We start from the raw sequence: 18,647 nt of genomic DNA, 5'->3' as shown, positions 1-18,647 counted from the left end.
GGGCCGGGGCTGCGGCCCGGCTCGCGAACAGCCGGTGCCGCTCCTCGGGCCGCGGGCGGTGCTGGTGCGGGCGCGGCGCGGCGCGGGAGGGGTTAAAGCGCCCCCGCCCGCGCGTCCCCGCCGGCCCGCGCTGACCTTCACGGGGCCGCGCCGGGCATGCGCGCGCCGCGCCCGGGGCCGCGCTACGCCCGCCGCGGTTCTGCCCGCCCGGCCCGGCCCGGCTTGGCCCCGGGCAGGCGGATTGGCCCGGGCCGGTCCTCGCCCGCCCGTGGCGGGGCCGGGACCGTGGCAGGCGCACGCCCTGCCCGTGCCGGGCGCGCCGTTGCCATTCGGTGCCGATGGTGCTGGCGACGGAGCGCGGGGGGACGCGAGGGGGGACCGCGCGCCGCGCCGCAGCCTGGAGCCGCCGCCGCCCCTGCCCGCGCCGGGCCCGTAAGGGCGGCTGCTGGAGGAGCCCTGCCGCCCGGCCTTGCTGCCGTTTCACGCGGCGGGGGCTCGCATGGCTCCCCGCCAGGGGAGAAACAGCCACGCGGGCCGGGGCCCGTGCCCTCCACGGTCGGGACTGCTGAGACCGCCGGCCAGTGCGGCACCCACAGCTAGTGCAGACTGTGAGGAAAGTGCACGGTGACTGCCGGCAGCAGAGAAGGGGCTCACATGATGGGAGCCAGCATTCCTGTGTGAGTCTGAGTCTAAAACATGGCAGATACCAGCTGCGTGCTGCCTTGCCAGACAAACTGGCATGTAGAATTTAGAGTCGTTTAGGTTGGAAAAGGCCCTCCAGATCAAGTGAACCTGACATGACCATGTCCACGAGACATGCAGCAGATGGTTCCAGATTATATGTGCCTTTAGTTCAGCTAGAACTTAAGGAATTTTTCCAGCACAAAATAAGGCAAGGCTATGTTGATTTGTTTGGCATATTCCTTCTGAGGGGCTGAGAGGGGGAGCTGATAATCACACTCACCCTCCTTGAGTTTCGGTGATTCCTCAGGCTGTTGCCACATGCTAGCACTTAAGATTGGGGTGACCCTAAAAATCAATGGAGGTCACTGTCCTCACCCCCACGTTCAGAAGGCCATGTGGCCTTCATGGCTTGCCTTTCGCTGCTAGTCAATGTAGTGTCTTTTCTGTGCTTGTTTTTATTGTTGGATGAGGGCAGAATAATTTTGTTTCTGATCTGATCCTGTTGTTTGCAGTCCTGCCAGAAAATTCACAGCCCCTAGACAAGAATTTCAAGCAGAGGAATAGAATAAACCCCTCTTGTAACCTGGCAACATCTCGCCTATTGGAGTGTTAAGGGAGAGCGGGGAAGATGGGCCCTGTGAGCTGCGGGAAGCAGATCGCTGCCCCGGGCCCTGCTGCGGGCTCGGCCATCATGGAGCAGCCGCCTCTGCTCCATTCTGCTCGTGGAATGGCCGCCGTGCTGCCGGCGTCGCCAGGGGCTGGGCTGCTGCTCTCTTCTCCCTTCCCCCTTGGGCCTCGCGTTCCCAGCAGTGTCCTGGGATGTTACACGCTGTCGTGCAGGGCTTTTTGTGACAAGCAGTGAACTGCTGATGTCTTACAGCAGCTGCGGTGTTAATAATTTGTCTGCGTCTGTCAGTCAGCCTGGGGTCTCTGGAGCATCCCGAGCGTGGTCAAGGGGGAGAGGTGGCGGGCGTGGGGGTTGGAAACAAGCCGTGGGAGCTGCGCCGCCATGCTGCCCCCCACCCCCGTCTGCTGATCTCACACGCTTGCTTTCCCCTCGCTTCCACATGTTGTCCCTCCCTGTTCCCAGCTCCGGCCTCCCGCTGCTTCTCTCTTGTCCAGAGGGGTTAGCTCTCGTCTCTCATGCTGGAAATGCTGCCAGCGAATGTTTCTGTGTGCTGCCTGCCAGGTCCCTGGGGAAAGGGCCTGGAAATGCAGTGCTGGAGGAGCAGTGGGAGCAAGGGAAAACCACTGCTCGCCTGCTGCATTTTCTAATGGGAAAACAGCTCTGCGAGGGGCTGAGCTCTGTGTCACTGCTGAAGTTGCCCCCTCCCCCTTCCCCTTGCCCCAGAATTTCCCATCCCTGATGCAGAGGAGGAGAGGCTGCAGCACTACCAGGGAAAACTGAGACGTGTTTTTCAATTTGCCTCCTGCTTATCTCTGCTGTTTGGACAGAGAGGTTTAAAAAGCTGGATTTTCTGTCCCTGCAGAGTAAACAGACAGAGCCCGGCAGCACAAACTATTTCTGGCTTATCAGTGGAGGAATGCAGCAGCTGAGGCTGAGCGCGAGTGGGCCGTCAGGAAGGCCCTGAAGGGGCCCCCTCCCCACTCCGTGCTATTAGAAGTGTGAGAGCCCAGCAGGACTCAGAGGGGAGAGTTGGAGAAAAAGGCAGAAAAGGGAAAGAAAGAGGAAGAGAGAGAGTGAGAGAGGCTGAGCAGACCCTGATGGCTACAGATGAAGTTACAGGAGGGGCTCGCAAAGCTACGAAAAGCAAACTTTTTGAGTTTCTGGTCCATGGGGTGGTGAGTCGGGAAAGTTAGTGAGCTGGCTGGCTCTGAATAGAGGGATGAGTGGAAACTGGAGATTCTGTGCTGGGCTGGATCAGCTCCTGCAGTGTGCTCCTGGGGCGCTGGTAGCTGCCTCACCAGGAGAACACTGGGGTCTGTAGAACCCCCAGCCTCTGCGCTGATTCATTGTTAATACAGGCTTGTGTCTGGGGGGATGTGTGCTGTGCTTTTTGCTGTGATTCTCCATGAATGGTGAATAGCATGCTTTTCAGCCTGATCATGGTGCAGAATCTGCACTGGATCTAACCCATATGGGCTTGTAGGACACTTTGTTCTGTAATCAAACTTGTGTTTTGGAAAACAATTCTGATGAGAGCCTGATGAAGCCTTGGGGTGCTGCCTCTGGTTCTTGTCTCCAGTCTTGGCTCGTTTGTATCCTCTGGCTACTTAACAGGTGACTTTCAGGGGCTTGAAGAGATTAGCTCTGCAGGTCTGTAACAGTCTATGGAAACTCACCCACGAGAGAATTTCAGGGTTCCATGCTTAATTAAAGCAATCCTTCAGGTCTTTAAAAATGTTCCAGCTTTTGTTTAAGAATCAGGTCTTCGATCTCCATTTAAGGGGAAATGCTCACCCTGTTTTGCTGCCATTGGAAACGTTCTTTAAATGACTCTAGTGTCTGAGAGCAGTCACCATTTATAACATTTGGATTTCTAGCATTGATACACATTGAACAGAAATAAGGCTGTTAAAGAGCCCAAAGGAATGTAATATTATTTGGATGCTGATATTCCCGAGTCCTTCTTTCTTGAGGATCCTGGCATCTCCTGTGACACCTTTTTGAAGACATCAGGTGGGGGCTCTTGTACAGAGGTCATAGAAACCTGTGGAGCTCCAGGCAGGCTATTGAGTTGTCTCCTTGATTCAGGCTTACTCCAGATGTGTAGGATCTTGCGTGTGTCCTTTGGATGCTGGATGTGGCGGGTGTGGCAGGGCCGGGGACTCTGAGGTGGCCTTGTGCAGCGGTGGGAGCTGTGCAGAGGTGCTGTGGTGCCGTGCCAGTGAGCAGCAGCAGGCTGGGCGGGATTGGCGGCTGCTCGGGTGGCAGAGAGCAGCTGTGCAGGTGGCAGCAGTGGTTTAGTTGTGGGTTTGTCAAGGTGGTCTGGATTGTGATGGCTGGATCTGAGCAGAACCAGGAGCAAGTTGGGAGGGTGGCAGATGGGATGATTTTGCCTTTTCTAAAGTTTCCCTTGGCATTTGCACACCAGTGCTCCTCCTTAGTATCGAGAAGAGTGGCAAAAATAGTTACGGGAATTTGCTTATTCCACATCTAGCTGGCCTTCGCGTGAAAGCAGCATGCAGGGCTCTTAAGCCTGGGAAAATTTTAATTTATACTGGAATGAATATAGCAGAACTCATTTCCATTACTTATTTGGATGCCAGGAATGTCTGTCTTTTCGGCCCCGGGAGTTTTGTTGCTAGTGGCATCTTACTTGAATGTATGCATTATCCTGGATATCTGTATATATCTTCCTGCTTCTTGTTGCCGAGGCTGGGGCTTCTTGGCTGTTGTCCTGGTGCCTGAGCCCCTCTTGTATCACCCTCTCCTTTCCTTCATTATTATCTCCTTTAGTTCTGCTTTGGTGCCTGGTTTGTTCTTTCCTTTAGTTTTTTCCTCATCTCAGGTTCAGTTGGGGTAGTCACTCTTCCATTACTTTAAAAAGATGAAAAAAAGCTGTAATTCCATTTTATCTCTCCAGGCCCTGTATCCTGCCAAATAAGAGAATGTGCCATGCCAGCCATTACCTAGCCATTGCCTAGCGCTGGCTCCTCTGTTTTATTACTACCCAAAGTGTGTCAACACCTGAATTAAGTCATTGAAAAATCAAGTTTCATAGCAGACTTTAGTGGAATTTCTTGGAGTCAGATTATGCTCTAATTTCAGGGACCGATCTCTTCTCCAAATGCCTAATTTTTTTATTCTATGATAACATAATTTTATTTGGTTATTGAAAATTATTTTCTCTCCCCCCTCAGAAAAATGAGGAGAAGCAAACAGAGGTAGAATGTTGTGAGAAATCTTTTTTTCTTTGTTGACACTTAAATTAACAGAATAATTCTGCAGTATTTCTTATGGGCACTTAGCTCTTGGATTCACTTGATCTTTCTGGAAACATATGTTCCTTGGGTAAGGTCACTTTGCCCTTTGCTCTTGTGCACCTGATTCTGCTTTTGTGCTTTTCCATATTGCCAGCTTAGATGATGACTTCTTCCTCATTTGTCCCAGGCAGAAGGGATCCCCCTGAAAGGTGAATGAATCAAAGGTTAAAAGTCTCAAGTGGGACACTTCATTCTCTCCTTCTTGAGACCTTGATAGTTTGTTACACCTCTGGTTAGCAGTTGGGCTTTTAGAAAGGTTAAATCTCTTTCAGTTATTTATTTTTAGTATGCTTTTACTCCTGTTCAGGTTCATCAGCGTCTTGCACATCATTTTTGTGGGAAGAATTCCGCCCCCTCCCCCCCAAAAAAGGCTTCATGCTGTACTTAGTGCTTTTTTTGTTGTTCCTCTCTTTTTCTAGCATTTGTATGGACAAATATGGCTTTGATCGCCACATTTTTGTTTAATATCTTTTTATCAATGCATTCTCTGCTCTCTGGTAATACATTTCAGGCAGTCTTTTTGACATTTCTCTAGCTGTCCAGCTGTTGCCTTACTTTTTGTTGAACGAGTTACTAGTCTTGCTGCAGGTCATTACTTCCCTCAGTTTCCTCTATCCTCTAGTCCCTACCATAGGCCTCGTTGCTGGCTGGATCCCTTAAACGGTTCCTGCCTGTGTCTCCCTCCCCTGCTTTTTTATTTGTTTCTTTCTGTTTTGTCTTTTTCTTACTCAAACAGGTATCTGCCTGTTTAGTCTTGCGAAGGTCCGTCGTGCTGGTCTTGTCAAACCTCTTGTCCAGACATCTGTCCTCTTGTGACTGGATTGCAGGAGCCTTTGCTTGGTGCCTTGTGCTGGTGACCTTGGCTGTGTCATCTGCACACAGGAACCTGCTGAGAGGTTCATTTTCTTCTCCCGTTGTTCTGACCTTTTTCATCTGCTGCTGTGTCCTTTTCCTGTTCCCACTTTATCTTCCTTCCAAAGCCAATCTTCTTGCCTTTTATCCACCAGATACCCCTATAAAGGTCTATGTGCCTTTCTGAACTCTGGAGTCATAGCTGTATTTACAATGTACTTGCTGTCAGTTCAAATCACCTTCTTTTTCCCATAGTGATCTTGGTCTTTGTCCTCTCTGCTGTGCTTAGGAAGCTCTCTGTGGCAATATAAGTCCTTATCCATATTTATTTTCTGCTAATGGGTGTTATTTCATAGTTCCTGCTAATCTCTACAGTTTAATATTAGTTCCACTCCGAAATTGCTAATTCGTACAAACCTGTATATCGCTGATGTGACTGCTTTCCTTATCCTCAGTCCTCTTTTTGTTTGGCTATCTACTTCTCAAATTTGGTCTTAGGATTTTATGGTGAATACATAAACTCTCTCATATGAAATGGCATTTACAGCAGTGAAAGAAGAGTGTCAGAGCATGCCATCATGTAAACAAATATTATATATATGATAAATAACTCATCAGTGTTAGAACAGACTAAACAACAGGTCTGATGGTTATGGAGGATCTATAACAGATTTATTAGTGACTGGGGAAAAGGGGTAAACAATGAATTTCATATATGAGTTTTGCATCTCCTGATACATCTCCTAGGGTGGATTTAAATGAAATGTCACTCTTCAAGAGAAAGGCTTGGATGTCCTGTGAGCTGCCTAGTGTCTAACTAATAAGAGATCACATCAACTGTTAGCCTGATTGGAAGGTGGGGCAGGGAATAATGCAGAAGCAGTTGTAAATCCGTGGCATATACTTACAATAATGTTTTTCTGGTTTTGCAATCTGTATGACTAAAAAGCCAAAGTACTGGAAACTCAGAGGGCAGTAGTAGTGGGACACCTCTGAAGGCTTCATCAGTGAGAGAATAGGGGTATTTTTGGTTTTATTTATAATCTCTAAGTATAGGGACTGATTATGTAAATTGTAAAAATCTTTGTCATTGGAGGCTTTTGGGTACTGGTTAAAGAAGTAAACATCTATTAAAGATGATGGAGATACTCATATTACTTCTTCGAGAGGAGGAAGAACTGCATGACTTCAAGGACTCATATTTCAGTATATTATAAAAATTATGGGATTTTATTAGGATGGGAAAAACTGAAGATATTTCCCCAAAACTGGAAGGTGTTTTTAGTGTGTGTGTTTAGTTTTCTGTTTTAGTTTTAAGTGAATAAATGTAACTGTTCCTCCCACTCAGTCACAGGGTTGTAGAGATCACTACTGGCAATAGTGAGGTGCAGAGAGTATGGCCAGCTGACGCTGGCATGGCTAGAAAAGAGCCTCATGAACTGTTTGTTTTGGACAGTTTGTTCCACTTTCTACCACAGAGCTCCCTGCGTGCTTCTCTCTGCAAGGGCATCCTCAGGGAACGGGGTCTGGAATGGAGGCACTGCTTTGCTGAGTGCGTGTTCCCCACTGTGGCCAGCAAGGAGGTGCTTGGGGCGAGTAGGGCAGCCTGGAGAAATCAAGGAATTTGATTGGGAAGGTAGTTGCAGGGGACAGCTAGAGTGAAAACCTTGTACAACGCTCAACTATGTGAGCAAGCTGCTGGTAGAGATTGAAGGTTTGTCCTTTTCTAGCCATGGACTGATTTCAGACTTTCAAGCAGAAAAATGTTGATGCATAATGAAGAGAATAAAATCATTAATGCTAGTCAAGGCTTTAATTGCGATCAATGTGATTTTGTGCAATATGGGCTTGTTAAACAATGTAGGTGTGTGGATACAATGCATCTGTGAGATGTTTGAATTGCTCTCCTCTTTCTACAAAAAATAAAATACAGTAGGATTATGAAAATAGCCAGATGATCGTTTAGTTCAGTGTCCCGCGTAGAATGGGGGCAGTGAAAGGCAGCATGGAAGTGCAGGAACAAGGCAAAACCTTGGTGATCCTTCATATGAATACTCTGACTTGGAGCTTGGGAGCTTTTTGACCCAGAGCTGCCCTCTGTGTAGTGCCTCTATGTGGATTTTATTTATGAATGTTTGTCTAGTGCCATCTTCCTGAACCCTACTAAGCTTCTAGCAGTCAGTGTTTTGTGTCAGAAATTTTTCAGCTTATCTTGCATAAGGAATTATCTGATCTGCCAACTGTTGTTTGATTATTGTAAGGGAAGAGACAACACGCTCTTGACCAGCTTCTTCTTTCTACAAGCCAGTCATGGTGCTGCAGATGTCTGTTGTTCCTCTCCCTCCCAAAGCCGTACTTTTCAAGAGGCACATTCTGGTAGCTCTTCACACAAAATCCCTTCTATACATTAGATCACAGCAGTGGTATGATGAGATGAGTGGTGGAACTCAAAGCTGGTTTGTAAGGTTTATTTGTTTCAATTCCAAAGATTTTCTTGGTTTTTCTCCTTTGGTTGCATCCAAGTGCACCACTTGAACTTGGTGGCAGATTATTCTGAACTGTGAACAGACATGCATGAAATAGAACTGAACTTAATCTCATGTTCCAATTCACAGTTCTGTAAATGGAATGTTTTCCTGGTTAAAGACTTCTGGATTGTTGTGAATATTATATTGAAGTGTGCGGTACCTGGAACACTTGGACTTACAGACAGCTTTTGGGAAATGGAGGAAGGTGAATATGGAAGGAAGCAAGAACTGCGATACTGATGTTTCAGCTTACTAAGCCTCTAAAAGATTCATAGACATTAAAAAGGGGAACTCATGAAGTAACATCTATATTTTTAGGGAGGAGAGCAGCTTTATACCAGTTTTATTTGTTGCACTTCTAAGAGCCCATTTTGAAACAATACATCCAGTTGGGAAACCATTTGTGCAGTCAGAAACTTGTTGCCATCACACAGTATCAATCTAGTCTAAATTTCTTAAGGGTTCCATGTACTTCTAGTTACTCATTCTTACTTCCAGACAGCATCAGATATCTCCTTTTGCTTATGTTTATGCCCTATAGAAGTCATAGAATTATTTGGATTAGAAGGGACCTTAAAGATCTTCTTGTCCCACCCTTCTGCCGTGGGCAGGGACACCTTCTGCTAGACCAGATTGCTCCAAGCTCCATCCAGCCTGGCTTTGAACACTTCCAGGGATGGGGCAGCCACAACCTGGGCCTCATGACCCTCATAAGTAAAGAATTTTCTTCTAGTCTAAACCTGCTGTCTGTCAGTATGAAGCCCTTCTCTCTTGTTCTGTCATTCTGGGCCCTTTTAAACAATCTCTCTCCATTTTCCTTGGAGGGTCTTTTCAGTTAAGAAATATGCTGTTTGTATACTTGGTGGTGGTGGTTATTCTCAGAATCTGTCAGTGTCTCTGTTAACAGAGCTGGTGGCCGTAAGAGCCGCCTGTGTGGTGCTGAGGTGGATGGAGTCTGTCAGGACAGGAGATTGCTGTAGGTGCAGCTCAGCACTCAGCTGCAATGCAGCAACTCCTGGCTCTCTGCTCAGTCTTTCTGAGGCCTCTTGTGGGTGTTCTTGCTTTACTTTTCTTGACACTTTCTTTCACCTGTCAGTTCTCCAGGTTATTTTCCTCTTACTGGTATGTCCAGACAGGACTCCTTTTTTCTCCTGTGTTTTGACTGCTGTGATGCACATCCCCTGAGAAACGACTCTGCAGTAGAAGAACATAGAAAAACACTGCTCTAATGTTGTCTCGTTACTGCTGTCAGACAGAAGTTCACTTAAGGATGCCAAAGAGGACAGAGACAGAGCTCTGATGTGACAGGAAGTTCAGGCCAGGAGGACAGCAGGCAAGCCGAACACGGCTTAGGAAGCTGTGCGTGGACAGCAGTGAAGGGCTGTGGCAGCAGGTGTCAGGGTGGTGTTCTGCTGCACTGACAGCACTCTCAGGTTTGAGCAGCTGTAGCCAGAGCACATGTACACAGGCAGTCAGCAGAACTCTTGGAGACCAGTATACCTGCATGAAATGTGTGCCTTTGTGTCTTTGCCTCGATGCTGTGCTGCTCTGTTTTCTGCTTCACCTTCTCAGAGCTGTGAGAGTCATCCTTTCAGCTGGGGACAGGCTGTGGTCTTCCTCATTTCCTATGGCCAGCAGTGGCTTTGCCCTCCATCCAGTGAGGTGTTTGTGCAGAATAATACATGCAAATATAATCAATGGAGGTAAAAAGGAGATAGGACTGTGGGTACAAACAGAGATGGGTCAGGGATGGGGCTCTCAGGTAGATGATTTTCCGGGAAGGAGGATGTATCAGTGCTGTTTTGCACTGCAGTGTTTCCTATGGATGCTTCTTGTTTATGATAGGATCTGTCTCTCCCCCTCTTCTTCAGCAGGATGGAATCTAACCTGTAGATAGATGCACCTTCAAGATCTCTTTCAAAAGCATAATGGTATTAGCATACTCTTTAGTATGAAGAGTTTTCTTTTTTAATGTCACTATTGTAAAAACTTTGAAGTATTTAAATCACTCTCTTGTATCACATGTGTTTGAGAGCAAAATAAGCTTTTAGGTGTGGTGAGATACTGCTTGTGTGTTCTTCATTTATCAAAGTTTAAAAAGATAAAGCATTTCTGTATCTTGGGAGTCTGGTGGGCTTGCAGCAGGAAGGCAGTTGCATAGTGAGTAATACTTTATCTATGAGTGATTTCGGAGGTAGGAACATGAGAACAGGTGAAGGAATGAGGCAGTCAAGGGATGAGATCGAGTGTTCTTTTTTTAGAGCTGCCTCTCTTCTCTCATATTTTTCCTTTCTCTGTTTCTCTATTTTAGTGCTTAACGAAGGAGACTGAAGGAAGTTCAAAAACATAAGACCAAGACTGGGAGTAGATTTGGCTTGCTGACCTTGTTCTTCAAGCCCTAAGTTGTCCTTTAGAGCAGCACCAAAGTGGGCCTTCAGTTTTATCCATGTAGCCAGTCAGTCTCCATGAGAGGGCTGTGCTCAGGATCTGGGCTCTTCTGAATGACTGTCAGCTGTCCCCAGCTGACTGACAGGCAGCAGCTGGCCCTGTGCTCTGCCCTTTGCTGGAAGGAGGCCACAGTGTGTGGCCTGACAGATGACAGATCCTAAATGCAGGCTCAAGAGAGAAGCATTTTCTGGGCCATTTCTGTCCGCTGACTCTGCCTGGGTCAGAGGGTTGGGGCTTGTACATGGGAACAGAGAGCACTGTTCTCTTCCAGCTGTTCTTGGGGCTCCAGGCTCATGGCAGAAGGCATTTGGAGCTTTGCACAAAGCTGCAGTTTGGTCTGCCTGCTGCTCTCTCACACCTGCCATTGCTTTCTTACATGGACACTTGCTGAATTCACCCGCTTGGGTTCCTGTGCTGGTGACTCTTCTCCCTCCTGCATTGCTTCTCTGTCCGTACCAGTTATAGCCCATATTGGTTCTTTGCTGATCATCCATTCCTCGCCTTTCTCCAGTCTCCTTTATAGGTACAAGCATCAGGAATATCTCAGACTTGTGGTGATTAGGGATGACCCTGAGCTGGGGCTTTGGGAGCTATAGTGGCTTTGGATGGTTAATTTGGAGATGCGGGTCCAAATTGTTTTTAGAACTATGTTTTATTATAATACATATATAAATATTTAGAAATCATAGAAATTATGATATAAAGATGATATAAACTTTTTAAAATCATGATATATGTTGACTGTGCACTAAATATTTTCTTCCCACCCCCAGTGGACTGGCTTGCATGCCGTCAGGGGTGCACAGATCTCATTTTGGAGTTCAGTAGTGTATTTCTCCCAAGTACTTCATAGTCTGCAGCTATTGAGCCAAGTGTGTCTTCTGTGTTGTTAGCACCCGTTTGGAAGAGGGTTCCACAGGCTGATACCCACAGTGTGACAAACTGACCCCTCCAGTGGTCTGTGAGCCTGACCCCTCTGCTGATGGCCAGGGTTTGCTATTTTGGCAGGGGCAGTGATCACTCAATACCTGACTGTCCTCCCCAGGCCACACATGATTCTGCAGAGCTCTGGCAAATACCCCTTTGGATCACCTCTTTCCAGATGAAAAGTCACAATGTATTTATTTACCTTTACTTCCGTGGATGCAGTTCCATATGCTAAGAATTTCTGTGCCATTCACTGTCCTTGTTTCAGCTCTGCTCTGCTATCACTGAGCTGCAGGAGCCAGGGCTGCACACAGACCGTCATTTGTGGACACACCATGGCCATGGCACACTGATATCCCCTGTTCCCTCCACTCTTATTTCTTTTCTTTGTGATTTTTTTGACCTCTAGTAACCAGTGGACCAATATTTTCTGGAAGTGTCTGTTTAAACAAGGTTCTGCTGGACAGCAGCTTAGGGCCCATTGCTTTTTCTGTGATTCTTGGATTGTTTTTCCCCCTTTTGTAATTCAGTTCAATATGCCTTGAACTACATTTGCATCTTCCTTTTAAGCTTTCATTCTGTCTCATAAAGTCCTTCTGCAGTTCTTGAAGCTGGCCTTCGTCCTTGTCAACATGAATAACTTAGCATTACCAACAAACTGCTTCGATTCATTGGTTTTTCCTGGCTTTTTTGGTTCTGTTTTTCCACACGTTGTTTTAAATATGCTGAAAAGGAGACGTCCCAGTAAAAGTTTACATGTGCCTTTCTTTTGTTTTCAGAACCAATCACTTTTGCCTCATTTCTGTCCTTTAATCAATTGTTTATCCATAATGGATGCCAGTGCCTCTTGGTTTCCTTAAAAGACTTTGTAGAGGGACTTGGCTTTCAGAGGACTTTTGCTGTATAGTTATTCTTATTTTCATCCTGGTTCAAATGCCTAGAGAGTGTGTGTGTCTATATTTTTGTGTATATGTGGACATATATATATTGATAATTCTCAGATGAGACTAAGCTCACCTCTCTGTTTTGAATTGCATTTTACAGGCAGTCATTATTTTACTGGTGGTTTTCTTTGATGGCTATAAGCTTTTAGAATGCAGAATTAGATTTACTGGGTGTCTTGTGCAGCATTAAGCTTGTGATTTGACCCAGTGTCTCTCAAGAGCATGCAGAAGACAACATAAATGCCAGGGCTTTAGAATGCCTACAGGGGCTGTTGACAAACTACCACATCCATTTCTTTTTTTTTTTTTTTCTTTTAAAGGCTTGATCAGAGACATGACCTTTTTTATAAAGGATTCGTGTTGCATTATGAGCTTACACTGCTCTCTGGTGTAGGCGAAGTAGAAGGCTCTCAATGGGAAATGTTTATCCTGGTGCTTTGCCTGTGCTGGTTTCTGTCTGCCGCTGCTCAGATCCGCCTGCTCGGCAGTGCAGCGCATGCAGCGGGAGCATGCTCGCAGCAGCAGTGAGCTGCACCACTGTGATGCTGCTCGGCAGTGCAGCGCATGCAGCGGGAGTGCTCGCAGCAGCAGGGCTGCACCACTGTGATGCCGCTCAGCATGCAGCGCATGCAGCAGTGTGTGCTCGCAGCAGCAGTGAGCTGCACCACTGTGATGCTGCTCGGCAGTGCAGCGCATGCAGCGGTGTGTGCTCGCAGCAGCAGTGAGCTGCACCACTGTGATGCTGCTCGGCAGTGCAGCGCATGCAGCGGAGTGTGCTCGCAGCAGCAGTGAGCTGCACCACTGTGATGCTGCTCGGCAGTGCAGCGCATGCAGCGGAGTGTGCTCGCAGCAGCAGTGAGCTGCACCACTGTGATGCTGCTCGGCAGTGCAGCGCATGCAGCAGTGTGTGCTCGCAGCAGCAGTGAGCTGCACCACTGTGATGCTGCTCGGCAGTGCAGCGCATGCAGCAGTGTGTGCTCGCAGCAGCAGTGAGCTGCACCACTGTGATGCTGCTTGGCAGTGCAGCGCATGCAGCAGTGTGTGCTCGCAGCAGCAGTGAGCTGCACCACTGTGATGCTGCTCGGCAGTGCAGCGCATGCAGCAGTGAGCTGCACCAGTGCAGACTGCGTGGCGCTGCCATGGGCTGTTCCCATCCGGGTTGAAGGTAGAGCTTTCAGCTGTTGCCTGGTCTGGATATGCTATTGACCACTGAGTGTTTTCCCAAGCCCAGTATTTTGCGTCCCTGTTTCCTGTCTACTTTATCCCTGAATACCTCTTCATGATATCCCAGATACACCAGTCACAGAGCTCGCTGCCTTGTATTGCTGCTTGGTGCTCATCGGGGTGGTCAGACAGGGAATCTGCTGGGGCCTGTGTCGCATCATGTACAAATGTCTTGGCAGCTGCAGAAAGGGGAACCAAGCTGGCTTTTCTTTGTGTTTTGCTTTTCCTCCAGCGCCCTGGGATGCCATCAGGAGCTCGAATGCCCCATCAGGGGGCTCCCATGGGTCCTCCAGGCCCCCCGTACGTCGGAAGCCCCTCGGTGCGACCTGGGATGCCCCAGACTGTGATGGAAACAACAAGAAAGCGCACTGCACCACAGCAGGTCCAGCAGCAGCAGGTGCAGCAGCAAGTGCAGCAGCAGCAGCAAGCTACTCAGAACCGCGCTAGGAGGTGAGTGTTCTGGAAAGAAAACACAGCAGAACAATTTGAGGAGCCAAAGATGGTACCTGTTTAGCAGTAGATATGACTTTTAAGAACAAATAAGACAGAATAGAAGATCTATGTACTGATGGTTTTTTAAGCAGGAAAAACATTAGTAAATTTTACCTTTTTTTTGTTTGTGAATGGTCTTCAACAAACCAACCTTTAATAATGTCTGGTTTTGTAGTTATTCTGCTTTTACTTTGCAGGTTTGTCAGGCCATGAATTTGTTGAGTATGTTTAGCCTTTAGAATTAATGAACAGTTCTCTTCTAATATAGTACAATTATTGTATTATTTGTTGCCTGTTCTGTGTAGTTGCTCTGATTTCTGACTGGCTAACCTAATAGTTTGTAAATGACACAAGTAGAAAAAACTTTGGTTTGTCATGTGAATGTTTGTACTATGGTCACTCAGAAGAGAGGTCATAAAACTTGCAGTTGTCCCAAATGTTTTTACATACAAAGTAAATAAATATGCACTGGAAGTATTTCATAAAATTAGAGGGATTTCTGTGTGGAACTTTCTTTTTGAAATATGCCCACCTTGCACATTGTTGAATACATTCTCTCTTAAATAGGTTAACTAATTTCTTCTTGCAGCACATTAGACCTCATCAGTGTTGAGTGGTGTCCACACGCACATAGGGTGCAGTCATCTGTGTGGGCTACCTTTTGCAGAATCATTATAGATGTATATACAGCTTCAGGCAGTGTTCTGGTGGTGTCAGGGAATCCAGCTGTATGTAAAACATGACTCCCTGAGCTGAGTTCCTCAGGAGCCCTGCTCTGTCCGGGTTATATACCTTGGATCAGCAAGCCAGATTTGGGAATGCTTGTGTCTGGGATGCATCTGGAAAGGACACTGATCTTGAGACTATTAATACATTACAATTGAAAAAGGTTGAACACAGAAGGAATGTGTGTGAGTGCAGCACATGAGCACAAGCAGTGCATGTACTTCTTGGAGACCTTTCCCAGCACCAGCCAAAATGCACATTCTATAGCACCTCCCAGGAGGTTCTCCAAGAAATTGCATGAAATAATGCCACAAAATAATGCCCATGCTTCAGGTCCTAGGGTGGATATAACCTGACAAATTGCCCCTGCTGGATAATTAAGGTAAACTTCAGTCACTAACTAGTTGCCAGGGAGCATTAGAGGACTGTATTTGATAAAAGTTGGTGGCTTGACTCACAGAAAAACGTTCCCCTCCCCTGTTCTTAACTTCAGTGTTTCTAGTTTGAGAGCCAGCAGTGATCTCCACTGCCTTGAGTCCAGTTCACACCAGTGCTGCCTGGGTATTCAGAGAGTTTCTCCGTTTCTTCTGCCGTGCCTTCCCTTCAGCTAATGTGTTGATTGTTTTCCCTTTTTTCATTTCCACCTCCCTGTGGTTTTCCATTATGTGTTTTTCAGGCACACTTTTCTGGCACCTTGGGCCCAATTCTCGGGGGGAAATCAGTTCCATGTTTTCTAGCATGGTCCAAGAAAGTTGCCCTTGTCCTTTCTTGGCAGGTTTGGTGGAGACAGAAATCTCCTTTCTGTAAGAGATTATTGAAGAACTGGTTGAGATCCAAATTCTTAGGGGATGTTGCTTTGTTTTTTTCTTGCTTTTTATTTGCAAGCCTATGGGGTTGCAGGTACATGCATATCCCTATCCCTTTGGGAGGCTGGGGCTTGCTCAGCCTTTGCTTCCAGATTCAGTGAAGTGTTTCAGTGTAGATTTCATTCTGTGAGCGGTGGAAGGTGTTGGAGTTTCACACCCTGTGACATTCCATTCCCATTATTCCTACACTTGTAAAAGGGACATTGTACACCTATTGGGTGTAACTGAATTTTCTGTCCACTGTACCTCCAGGCACAAAGAGTTCCTCAGCCTTGGCTTATGTGGGCATGGGGAAGAGTCTCAAGAATCTGGTATTTCAGCCCTGGCTCATTTATTAACAAATGTAGGAAGAGACCATGCCACATCAATGTGTGGAAACTGCTTTTATGTGGACACGGCTGATGACAGACTTGCAGCGTGAAAAGGAGGGGTGTCCTTGTGACATGGCAGAGTGGCAGCAGCTGGTTTGCTTTCTCTCATTTGTCCCTCACAGACGGAGTGATTAATCTCCTGCTTAAGATAAAGGCCTTACAAGTTAAAGAGATGGGACCTGAATTCCCTCTTGGCCCCTGTTAGAGGAAGCTGGGTGACAGGTTTGGTGGGTGTGATCAGTTCTTAGAATCTGAAGACAGTCCTCCTGACAGCAGCATTTCTCAGGCACACACAGATTTGTGTTTATGTACATGAGTACAAGTATGTTTTTAAATGCATGGCTATAGAAATGTGCCTGTGTATGGGTATGGACACAGTATGTATACACACTGCAGGCACACCTACATCTTCCCACATCTGTGTTCATAAAGATGAAGAAATGTGACAATGTAAGGTCTTCCACCTTTATCCATCACTCATGCAAATATGATAAGTAAAACAAGTGTGTATGTACATATGAAGGAAGGATGTGAATATGCGTGTGTTTTCATACATCATATGAAATACACACACATGTATGTGTGTTCTTCAGCACTTAATTTTGGGCTTGATGGAATAAATGCGTGTTGTCTGTTTGAACAAGTTGACATGCCATTTGCAGGCTCTCAGCCACTCAGATGTGCACACCGTAGGTGTGTCTGTGCACGCCACGTGTGAGACTGTGCTCTGCACGCTTATCCGTGCCCAGGAGCAGTGTGTGCACATGCACTTGCATGTATTGCCGCCCTGCACCACACAAGATGCTGTGATCAAAGAACTTGCAGACTTCTTTCCAGGATGCATAACAGACAGCCCTGATTTGTTCTTACCTAACTGCCTCCCCAGGCTGCTGAGAGAAGGGGTACAAGGTCCTGGGCATGGGTGAGACCCTTTTGCTGATGCATGCACAGCTGTGCACCAGCATGTGGAGATGTCAGGATAATTTAGCAGGTGGCCTCGTTACTCCTAGATCTGTCACCATGGTAACGTGTTTTTTTCTTTAAAAAATGTACAGTGCCAAGAGGAGGAAGATGGCTGACAAAATTCTCCCTCAGAGGGTGAGTCGCTTTCATTTCCTATTCCCTTCACAATCAGTTCAGCATCTTAGTGTAATTAGAGGAATTTTAGAAAATTCTTTCACTTTTTGTTTAAAAATCTAATTAAAAAGTAAGTAGGCAGTGGGTGCAAGTGGAGAGCAGGCTGGGCTGGGGGCTGGGAGCGGAGCAGCCCGGCCTGCGCGGCCTCGCGCCTGGGTTAGCCGAGCCAGCACTGCCGCTTGCTGGAGGCTCCGCGGCGCTGGGCTGCCAGCGCGGCCCTCGGGGCTCCGCACGGCTCCTGCTCCTTGCTGAGCCTGCCCAAAACCCGCTCCAAGTGTAGCTGTGCCTCCGGGGCTGGGCGCACGCTCAGGTCTCTGGCCCAGTGCAGCTGCCAGGTTATGATTTTTGTGGTTGTGTCACCATAGGGCTGAAGTGAGCCTGTGTAAACAACAGAGTCCGAGGGGTCGGTATTGTCTGGAGAGTTACTAATTCTCTTATCCCTGGGGATATGTCTGGCTTTTGGTGTCTGCCTATGTTTGATCCTCAGTGCTTACATCTTCTACTTCCTTTCTAAACATTGGGATTTCTCTCTGCTCTCCTCTCTCATTATTCCCATACTTTTCTTTATCCTCTTCAGTACAGTTCACAAGAAACTGCTTGGTCCCCAAAGGCTTCAAAATACATACCCTTGTCACATCCTAATCTAAGTTGCTTTGACTTCTGATGCTTTTTCTGGGCTCAGAATCCCTTGGACAGGTGTGTCCTTTTCTTCCATATCCTTTTCAAGTTTTCAAGTTCCACTGCTAAAGTGAGCCCAAACTTGCTGGCATGCTCCAAAGTCACTTCTGTGACATTTCACAGGTGCCTGCTACCAGCAATCCAAAGAGGTGAGCCCACTTTGGTACTCCTGATGTTATGCTATCACTTCTTCTCTTGTTACTCCTGCCACTTTCTGAAAGCAGAGCCTTTCATATGTAAGCCATTAGATCTCTTATGTTGCTGTCTTGAAAGGGCTAAGCTACCATTAAACCCAGATCTTTGAACCACTTGCAGCCTCCCTGCTAATTATGTTGAAGCCTCATTCCTGCTCTGCTGGTGGTCTGTACCTTTTTTATAATCAAAGCTAAGTTTCTTGTACTGTCAGTTTTGTCTGTCCCACACAAACTGTTTTCACAGACAATGATGCATCCTGTATAGTGAGGCTGTTGCTGGAAATATATGTCCATTTCAAGATGCTTTTAGTTTTGTTTTAGGTTGGTTGGTTGTGGGAGTGTTTATATTTTTGGTTTTTATTTTGTGTGTAGCCTTTATAAGATTAAAAGGTGTAAGAGGCAGTCAGACTTTTTTGCCAGCAGAAGATCACTGACTCTGTTTACCAAGTCCATGATAATTCTTTAATAGGTTTTCCCAGGGAGATGTGAATGTGATCCACCGTTCTGGTTTTTTGTCTTCCTTGCCTACCCATTCTGATGCAGGAATCTCAGCTGAAAACCAGTCTGGCTCCATATAGCTGTGCCCATCTCTGCTTTTCCTTGTTTAACTTGCCGAGTGGAGTTCAAC

The 18,647-nt window shown here is 46.9% G+C and overlaps 1 protein-coding gene across 5 annotated transcripts in view; it reads left to right on the top strand.

Moving 5' to 3' along the window:
* SMARCD3 (SWI/SNF related, matrix associated, actin dependent regulator of chromatin, subfamily d, member 3) overlaps window positions 1-18,647 on the top strand; it is a 73,483-nt gene that overhangs the window by 23,040 nt on the left and 31,796 nt on the right. For 3 of the 5 annotated variants that reach the window (XM_064703676.1, XM_064703675.1, XM_064703677.1), the window contains 2 exons: window positions 13,788-14,005; window positions 17,066-17,108. In XM_064703676.1, the coding sequence (XP_064559746.1) occupies window positions 13,797-14,005; window positions 17,066-17,108 (252 nt within the window). In that variant the 5' untranslated portion in view covers window positions 13,788-13,796. Of the gene's footprint in view, window positions 1-546; window positions 678-2,292; window positions 2,488-13,787; window positions 14,006-17,065; window positions 17,109-18,647 lie in introns of those variants that run through there. The other 2 variants (XM_064703678.1, XM_064703674.1) reach the window with 2 other exon arrangements.

This window comes from Zonotrichia leucophrys, chromosome 2, assembly GCF_028769735.1.
Source record: "Zonotrichia leucophrys gambelii isolate GWCS_2022_RI chromosome 2, RI_Zleu_2.0, whole genome shotgun sequence".
Taxonomy (NCBI): Eukaryota; Metazoa; Chordata; class Aves; order Passeriformes; family Passerellidae; genus Zonotrichia; species Zonotrichia leucophrys.
The sequence above is the reverse complement of the archived record's forward strand: the minus strand, read 5'-3'. Positions and strand labels throughout refer to the sequence as shown.